The sequence below is a fragment of the Poecile atricapillus genome, chromosome 9 (assembly GCF_030490865.1).
Source record: "Poecile atricapillus isolate bPoeAtr1 chromosome 9, bPoeAtr1.hap1, whole genome shotgun sequence".
In the NCBI taxonomy this organism is placed as follows: Eukaryota; Metazoa; Chordata; class Aves; order Passeriformes; family Paridae; genus Poecile; species Poecile atricapillus.
In genome coordinates, this window is record NC_081257.1 from 12544273 (window position 1) to 12553144 (window position 8872).

At 59.9% G+C, this 8872-nt stretch overlaps 1 protein-coding gene across 8 annotated transcripts in view; it reads left to right on the forward strand.

Annotated features, from left to right (window-relative positions):
* The window catches only part of COL7A1 (collagen type VII alpha 1 chain), a 29976-nt gene extending 21947 nt beyond the window's left edge, over positions 1–8029 (forward strand). For 2 of the 8 annotated variants that reach the window (XM_058845259.1, XM_058845266.1), the window contains 26 exons: positions 26–151; positions 291–362; positions 582–617; positions 877–936; positions 1107–1151; positions 1225–1260; positions 1384–1419; positions 1506–1562; positions 1761–1832; positions 2098–2169; positions 2257–2292; positions 2375–2455; positions 2540–2593; positions 2816–2869; positions 2946–3008; positions 3111–3173; positions 3460–3576; positions 3926–4003; positions 4083–4136; positions 4335–4383; positions 4461–4574; positions 4939–5028; positions 5379–5462; positions 5555–5683; positions 6356–6535; positions 6669–8027. In XM_058845259.1, coding sequence (XP_058701242.1) covers positions 26–151; positions 291–362; positions 582–617; positions 877–936; positions 1107–1151; positions 1225–1260; positions 1384–1419; positions 1506–1562; positions 1761–1832; positions 2098–2169; positions 2257–2292; positions 2375–2455; positions 2540–2593; positions 2816–2869; positions 2946–3008; positions 3111–3173; positions 3460–3576; positions 3926–4003; positions 4083–4136; positions 4335–4383; positions 4461–4574; positions 4939–5028; positions 5379–5462; positions 5555–5683; positions 6356–6535; positions 6669–6718 — 1908 coding nt within the window. In that variant the 3' untranslated portion in view covers positions 6719–8027. Of the gene's footprint in view, positions 1–25; positions 152–290; positions 363–581; positions 618–876; positions 937–1106; positions 1152–1224; positions 1261–1383; positions 1420–1505; positions 1563–1760; positions 1833–2097; positions 2170–2256; positions 2293–2374; positions 2456–2539; positions 2594–2815; positions 2870–2945; positions 3009–3110; positions 3174–3459; positions 3577–3925; positions 4004–4082; positions 4137–4334; positions 4384–4460; positions 4575–4938; positions 5029–5378; positions 5463–5554; positions 5684–6355; positions 6536–6668 lie in introns of all 8 variants that reach the window. The other 6 variants (XM_058845265.1, XM_058845260.1, XM_058845263.1 and 3 more) reach the window with 6 other exon arrangements.
* The last annotated feature ends 843 nt before the right edge of the window (positions 8030–8872 follow it).

Consider the following 8872-nt stretch of genomic DNA (forward strand, 5'->3'; position numbering starts at 1 on the left):
CTCATCTTTTACTTCCCTACTTCAGGGTGACACCGGTTTGCCAGGATTACCAGGACCCCCAGGCCCAGCAGGCATTGCTGGGATGCCAGGACAGCCAGGCCTGAGAGGGGACAATGGGCAGCCTGGCCCTCCAGGTCCCCCAGGAGAGAGGGTAAAGACTGCAACCAGAACGTTGTCCACCACCACTGGTCCTGGTGACCCTGGACCCTTGTGCAGTGTCAGTGAGGTCCCTGCAGGCCCCATTGCTTCCAGCCACAGCCCCTGCCCTTTCCCTGCTTTTTCCCTGCCAGGGTTTGATCGGCTTTCCAGGCAGGGATGGCATCGCTGGACCTCCGGGACCTGTGGGGCCCCCAGGGCCGGCTGTGAGTATGGTGCCACAGCATTCCTGGGGCTGTAGGCTCTGCCCTGGCTTCCCTGCTGCCTCAGACAGGCTGACAGGGACCCAGCCAGCACCCCCCTGGGCCCTGGGGCAGGGTGTTGCTGGACTGTCCAGTACCACAGTGGGACTCTCAGCCATGCTTTGCAGGGTGTCTGGCATTGCTTTCGTCCTGTGGCTTGCTCACCCTTCTCCTTTCTTTTAGGGCATACAAGGCCCCCCTGGCCTGAAAGGTGACAAGGTAGGACCAGGGGCAGCCCTATAGCATGAGAGGTGGGAGGCTGCTTCTCTTGTGGAGTGTCCCTGCAGCCACCTCACCCCCTAAGGGTGCTGAACCCACTCTGGGTGGTGGCACATGGGAGCCTCCTGTGTGCCAGGCACCCAGAGAGGTGGTGGGGACTGTGGGGTGTCCCCTGGAATGGGGGTACCAGGTAGGACTGGGAAGAGCTGTGGGCAGCTCCTGGGCAGGATGGGGATGAGTTCTTGCCTTCCTCTGGCAGGGCGCTCTGGGGGCTGGGCTGCCAGGAGCTAGAGGTGAACGTGGTGACCCGGGACCACGGGTAGGTACTGCCACAGTCCCCACAATGTCCCCACAGCCAGGGACAGGAGGGCTCACGGTGCCAGCTTCCCTGACAGGTCTCTGAGCCAGAGCTGCAGCTGTCCCTGGGGTGGGGTGATGCTGGGTGCCTGCAAACTAAACCCCCCTTCTCACATCCCTTCCTTCTTGCAGGGTGAAGATGGACGCCCAGGGCCAGAAGGGGATCGTGGGCCAGCAGTAAGTACCCCCCTTCCTCAGCTGCACCCTGATCTGGGCCCCTTTCTGACCACACCTCTCTTCTCCCCTGCAGGGCTTGCCTGGGAACCGCGGGGAGCCAGGGGACAAGGTAAGGGGCTCTGCGGGCTGAGGAGCTGGGGGGAGAATGATGCACCTCCAGGTGCTGGGGAACCCAGGGAGGTGCTGCCTGCTCCCTGCTTTGCATCTTTGTAGCATCTCATCTTCTTCACAGGGAGCCCTTGGAGCCCCAGGACCCAAAGGAGACAAGGTGAGTCCTTGGGACAGGGGGCAATGAGAAGGGAGGCAGCAGCCCTAGCTCCCCTCCTCACCCCCATCTCTGCTTTGGATGTACAGGGAGATACTGTGGTGGTGGAGGGGCCACCTGGAGCACGGGGCAGCAAGGGGGAGCCGGTAAGAGCTGTCCTTATCCTCCCTCTCCCCATCCTTCCTGTCCCTCTGGGAAGAGCTGGACCTTGCACAGCATATTGTCCCCTCTCCTTCAGCCACCCTACAGACCCCCATGTTCCTGCCCCCACTGGAGTCTGTCCTCCCACCCTGATGTGTATCTGAGCATACATTCCCTGACCCCTCCCTGTGTTTCCTTTGCAGGGAGAGCATGGCCTGAAGGGCATAGAAGGGGACAAGGGGGACAAGGGGGAGCAAGGCATGCTCGGAGAGAAGGTACAGGGCTGGGGGGAATTCGTGCAGGGCTGGGAGCTGCTGGGTTGGGATCGTGGAGGGGGGCTGACAGGGAAATGGACAGAGGAAGCAGGGCATGACAGCATCCCTGTGCCCTATGTGCTGGTGCTAGTTGGCACCAGGGACCATGGTGCAAGGGGAGCTGCCAGACCTGGCCTCAGAGGTGACCGTGGCTGTGCTGTGGCCATGCAGTGGCTGGAGCTCTCCCTCCAGCTGCAGCTGTGCTGATCTGGGCTTCTGCTTGCAGGGCACAAGGGGTGAACAAGGAGAGAAGGGCTCCATGGGCTTCCCTGGGGCACGTGGCCCTAGTGGGCAGAAGGTATGAAGCTGGGCAGCTCCTCTGCTGGGGGATGCTGGTGGCACCATCCCCCTCACCTGCCCTGACTGATGCCTTTGCCTTTCCCAGGGAGAGGTTGGAGCGCCAGGAGAGCCTGGTGAGCCGGTGAGGAGCTGTGTCTTTGTGCCTCTGCCACCCCACTGCAGGACAGGAGTGGCCCCTCGTCACGCTGTGTGCTCTCTCACAGGGTCAGCCTGGCCGCGATGGGATCCCTGGGGCCCGGGGAGAGAAAGGGGACATGGGACCCCTGGGCATGCGTGGCCTCAAGGTGGGTTGGCTTCTCTGGCTGCCAGTGCTCTCCTGGCCAGGACTAGTGCTGGCTCGGCATGGCTCTGACTTCCCATCCTTGCAGGGTGACCGGGGCATGAAAGGTGCCTGTGGCCTCAATGGGGACAAGGGTGAGAAGGTGAGTGGGTGCCTGTAGGGTGCTGCAGGAGCCTGGATGTTGCCTGGAGGTTGTAGCCCTTTGGATCCCCTCCATCAGCAGGAGCAGGGAGATGGCCCTGAGTCTGAGGCCAGACCTTGGCCCTGTGACAGGGTCACGGGGTCCCCTCCTCTGCTTGTGGCTCTGGGGTGAGCATTGAGGGGTGAAGGACTGACTGCCCTGCCTCTCTCCTGCCTGCTGTAGGGAGAGCCAGGGATCCCGGGGCGCTCGGGACTGACAGGGAGGAAAGGCGAGCCGGTAAGCACCACACTGACACCAGGGTGGGACAGGAACGCATGGCTGGTGGCTGATGGACATCTGCTCTGTCCCCCAGGGAGAACTGGGTCTGTCAGGACCACCAGGCATTCCTGGAAAGGAAGGGCTTATGGGACCCAAGGTAGGTTAAAGCAGTGCAGAGAAAAGCTGTGCTGGCACTTCATCCCTTTGTTGCCTGCCTCCCACTGTCTGTCCCCTGCTGCCTGTCCCTTCCTCTTTGCAGGGTGACCGGGGATTTGACGGGCAGCAGGGAGCCAAAGGAGACCAGGGGGAGAAAGGAGACCGGGTAAGCAGGCTGGAAAAGGATGGGATGCATTGCATTATATTGCTTGTACCAGGATACAGCCTTGGTTGGAAGCATATCAGAGCCTGATGCTCCCAGAAGACTCATTCAGTGCTACTCTAAATGATGTCACTAAACAATGAATGACAACAATTCCCTGCTCTTTATAAGAAGGCACCAGGGCTGGTTCTTCGGGGATGCCCAGCTGTGGGGTCAGAGGATGTCCATGGCATCTGTTCTGAAGTCGGGGGCTCTGACACCCCTGGCCTCAGCCTCTGTTCTCCTCCAGGGTGCGCCAGGTGTTATGGGTGGCCCTGGTCCCCGGGGCAGTGACGGTGCTCCTGGCCCCCCTGGGCCCTCAGGGAACGTTGGCCCACGAGGTCCTGAGGGCATGCAGGGCCAGAAGGTAAGTCCTCACCACAGCTACCTGGCCCTCCTCCGGGGCTGTGAGGATGGGAGGGCCCAGTCCCCTTAGTGGGTGAGGGGTGGGTGGCATCTGGAGTCATGTCCCAGCTCTGTCCTGACCTGCCAGCTCACTTTGGGTTCCTCCCTTGTGTCCCCCTGCCCCGGGGATGGAGTCTGAGGGGAGGCACTGGAACCCTGCTTGTCCTTGAGTTGAGCTGGTCCCGTCCCCATCCCCACCTGCACTGACATCCCTGGGGTGCAGGCATGGGGAAAGCGGCACATCCATGGTGCTAGAGAGAGCAGAGACTCCAGCACCCACCAGCCAGATCCTGAGCACGTGCCCTTTGCAGGGGGAGAGAGGCCCCCCTGGACAGTCAGTGCCGGGTGCACGTGGCATGCCTGGCATCCCTGGCGAGAGAGGAGAGCAGGTAAGTGTGCAGGTGCCTGGCCCTGCCTGGATGAGCTCCAGCCAGGGCCAGCTTCCCACCTCCTTTCTGCTGTCCCCAGGGCAGTCCTGGCGCCCATGGGCTCCGTGGGGAGAAGGGGGAGCCAGGCATGACGGTAAGGAGCCAGAAGGGAGCCAGCTTAGGCTTGTGGCACTCAGGTCACTGGGGTGGGAAGGGGTGCTGGGTCCATCCCATTTCCACTGATGTACAGGCTGCCCTCACCTCTGGGCTCTGCTAGACCCTGGGAAAGGGTTTTTCCTCTTTAATTGCACAATGCCCCATTACTGCCTTTGCCCCTTCATGTGTCCGGCAGGAGGAGGAGATCCGTGGCTTTGTCAGGCAGGAGATGAGCCAGCACTGTGGTGAGCATCCCTGCTGCTGCCCTGGAGCTGGGGGTCTGGACCCGCTGGCCCTGACCCCCACCCTGTCTCTCCCACAGCCTGTGGTGGCCACTTTCCACGGCACCAGGATTCACGTGAGCACTCAGGTTGCAGCTCTTCCTTCCTATCCCCCTGCCCCACAAGAATGCCACCAAAGGGGCCCTGGCACCCAGGTGTGCCACTGGTTTTGGGGAGCTAGAAGTGGCTGACGCCCTCCATGACCCCTTCAGTCAGGGTCAGCGTCAGTGTAGAACCCTGCACAGGGAGAAGGGATGGTGTGTGGCAGAAGTGATGGTACAGAAGGGATCCTCAGGGGCAGCTGGCTTGGGATGGTGCCAGTGGGGTCTGGGTGCTGCCAGGGTCTGCCCAACTGAAGGGGTCACAGGAACTGCACCCCATCTATTCTTGGGTGTCAGAACGGGGGCAGGGGTCTTGCAGGGGTCAACAGTGCTGGAGGGAAGGGTAGGCTGGAGGAGTGGGATTGGAGGGACGGAGACAAGAGGTGGGCTGGGATGAGGTGGGTGCTTTCTTTCCAAGGAGGCTGGGGGGCTCAGGCCAGGAGCAGCCTCCACTCTGCCCAGGGAGTAGGAAGAATCGTCCGCCAGGAGAAAGAGCATGACCAAACAGGTGATGGAGAGTCTGGAAGACCCAAGAGATCTGGCAACGTGGGCATGTGTGCCTCCCTGTGCCCTCCCCTGTCCCTACCCTGTTGGGCTCCAAGTGGGTGCTGTCTCTCTGGGCCTCCCCTGCCTGTCCCTCCTCTACAAGCCCCCATGGCAGCCCTGGTCTGTGGTGAAGAGAAAGGAGGGGGTATCTCCAGGCCACCATCCCTGTCCACGTACCCTGTCAAGCTGCAACAGGGTTGGAGAAATGCTGGACTGCTCCGCACCTGAAAGGAGTGGTTTTCCCTTGGGAAATAAGGGAAAAGCACCCCAGACTCCTTTGCCTCTTCCCTGATGCCTGTGTACCCTTGACAGGGTCCTTCTCCAGTCAGCCGTTCCCTGCTGGCAGCGCTCACATAGTCCCTGTGCTCAAGTTGTCACACACTGAGGAGGATGAGGGTGTGTCATCCCTGTGCTTTTAGTCCTCATCCCCCTTTTTCTGTGCTCCATGTGTGTAGTGAGGACTGCTCATGTGTGGTGCTGTCTCCCAGGGCAGGACAGGCAGATCATGCTCGACAATGACGACCTCGGGTATGACAGCATGGATGCAGAGGAGGAGGAGGAGGAGGACTATGATGAGGTCCCAGAGATGGACAGCTTGGAGCAGCCTGCAGTGGATGGTGAGCTTCCCTGCACTCACCTGGCACTGACAGCTAAGCTACTGGGGGAAGCTATGGAGCTGCCCCAGGTTTTGCTGTGATGGCGTCCTTGCATCCAGCTGGGCAGTGCATTCCTGTGCCATCTGTCTGTGGGGATTTGGGATTTCCTGCCCTCTCGCTAGTACCTGGGAGGGTTGCACCTTCTCTATCACTGTGCTGCCCACACCATACAGACCTTGTGCTCTATCCCCCTCACCAAAGCTGTCACCAGCAGTGATGTGTGGTGTGCTGGGCTGGTGGGACCTGCTGCCCTGGCATGTTTCCTGCGCTCTGGTCATGAGCCACAGGATGGATCCCAAAGGCCCCAGGAGATCAGGGAAGCTGCAGTGGCAGCAGCCTTTGGAGACTCACCCTATAACCCTTCCAAGGGGTGCTGTGGCCATCATGTCCCCATGCCACCTACCTCCCAGCTCTTTCCTAGGAGCTGTCCTGAGAGACAGCTTGCCCAGAGCGCTGTCTCCTGCCCTTAATTCCAGCACTTGGGAAGAGCACAGGGACATCTCCTCCAGCCAAACCCTTCCCATACTCAGCCTTTCCCTTCTGGATTTTCCCCTCCTCTGCCAAGTGGGTCTGGCAGCCTCCAGGTGTGCTGCCAGCCCCTGCCTGCCCTCACCAGCAGCGTTTGCCCCACAGCTGAGCCCTGCAGGCTGCCGCTGGACGAGGGGGACTGCCAGCGCTATACCCTGCGGTGGTACTACAACCAAAGAGTCACCGAGTGCCGGCCCTTTGTCTACAGCGGCTGCCAGGGCAACCTCAACCGCTTCGACAGCAAGGAGGAGTGTGAGCTGCACTGTGGGCAGCGCCCAGGGACAGGTAAGCAGAGCTTGGCACAGCTACCGGCACCAGCAGCATCTCCACCTTGTGCCGTGGGCTCAGTGATGTGGAGCTGGGGGGACAGCGCTGCTCCCCCACCTCAGCTCTGACAGCACCTTGCTTCTCTCCACAGATTCCCACGGCAGTGCCGGTGGCAAGGTGGCAGGGCAGCCAAAGGTGTAGGTGCAGACAGTGTCTCGGCAGGCAGGGCTGCCTGGAAGTGGGGCCCTGCTGCCGCCCCGGCCGGGGCTGGGCTGCCCACAGTGGCAGCAGCCATGTACCCACCAGCCCCAGCAGGAACCTGGTGCTATTTCTAACCTGTCTTTATGCTGCTCATGGGTTTTCCATTTCATATCAGTTTATTGTCATTAAGGTGAAAGTTATATCAAATGGGAAACTGCCTCCCACCAAGGCTCTGAACCCCCTGTTCTACTGGGCTGTTCTCAGTTTGATTTTTAAATTATTTGTTGCCAACAGAATGTTTCTTAGTTCTGTTCCCTCCCTCTGGAAGAAGAGCTGAGACTTGGCACAGTTGGGCTCCCTCCGCTCCCCTCCCATAATGCCCTTGTACACTTTCCTGGCCTCACAGACCCCCAAACTCCCTCTCTGCTCCCCGCTGTCTGCTGGGAGAGCTGCCCACATCCTTGTGCCAGGCAGTGCCTCCCTGCACATCCCTCACCCCCACCCTGCAATGAGCTCCATCTGAATAAATTTCACCTTAACCTCAACTAGGGCCCAGTTCCCCTTTTGTGGCTGCAATGGTTTGGCAATGACCTGTGGTGAGACTGGAGGCTCTTCCCGTGTGCTACCCTGCAGCTCACACGCCTGCCAGCAGCACATCTGCCTTTAATCTGGGGGAATCTCACCTGCACCCCCAGGCCTGTCAGGGAAACCCTGAGGATGGTGCTATGTTAGAAGAGGTTCCTGCTCGCCCACGCTTACTCTCAAAGGCTTTGTGAAAGTGATGTCGGCTGCCAGGGTTGCAGCTCCCCCATCCCCAGGGCTGAGCAGGGACAAGCCCTTCACTGCCCCAGAGCCCCAGGGGCTGTGGGAGGGCTTTGTGGCCCCCACACGTACTGCTGTTCTCTGTATTTCTATATACAGCAAATGTATATGTGTACCAATGCAGGGGGGATTTCTATTAAAGCTGTGCTCACAGGGAGATGTTACACTTCTTGGCACGTTGCTGGAGATGCTTGGGAAGTTTGGGGACAGCTCTTGGCTCAAGCATGCCCCCTGCCCACCCCAGCTGGGCTGCCCTTTTCCAGCTTCCCGCTGCTGTCAGTGCTGGCTGAGTTCCTCACCCCTTCCAGGGAGCCCAGTGCTCCATCCCTGTGCCCAACACGTGCCCAGCTGATGCAAGCCAGGCCATGACCCCCTGTCCAGGCCCTGACGTGTCAGCACGTGAGTCTGTGGTGCTGCATGATGTACTGTGTGAATCAGTGCTGCCAGCTAATTTTGGCTACTGGGTGTGAGTTCCTGGCTGTCCCTGGGAGGAGGAACAGAGCTGGCATTATTTCTGTTCCCTGCTCTCCTGGGGAAAGTGGCATAGGATGGGTCACCCATTGGTTCAGACCACGGGGGTAGGCAGATCCCCAGTGGTCTGAACCCTGGGCACCCTGACTCCTGGCCCTGGCCAGCCCATGGGGCTGAGCACCCACAACTGAGTGACCACCCAGCCTAAGAGACTTGGGATACTCCCACAGTCCCTTTCTATATGCAAAACCCTTGTATATGGGGCTCACCCCACAGCAATGCCTACAGGCTGCTAACCACCTTGGGCAGCTGGCAGAGGGGCTGAGCCAGACTGGACAAAGGTCCCTGCAAACCAGTGGTGTCCCAGTTGAAATGCATTAAGGTGAGCTTCAAGCCACTGGTGTCCTCCAGACCAGTGGCCAAAGCAGTGCTTGGGTTTGGCACAGCAGGGAGGTGACATGCCTCTAGATGTGTCCTCCATGTGGCCAGGGAGTCTGTCAGGGCACAATGCCAGACTGGTACCAGGAGCTGTCCGGGGCCTTGTGAGACACAATGCCCAGAGGGCTGCCCATGATCCCTGGCTGGCAGCAGTATGCATGTTCTCTCCCTTCCTTGAGTGATTACCAAGCCTGACAGGAGCAGGGAGGCCTAATTAGATTGAGAAAAAACACCTTGCCAATCAAACATGAAACAATTACAACTGAGCTGTCCTAGGTTCCCTCTAAGTGCAGCTGGTGGAGCTGCAAGGGGGCACACACCCACCCACATCCTGGAATGACTTCATCTGCTATTAGACAAAATGTATTAAAAACATTTCCACACTTGCCCCCCTCCCCTTCCCCCCATCACCGTCACCCCCTC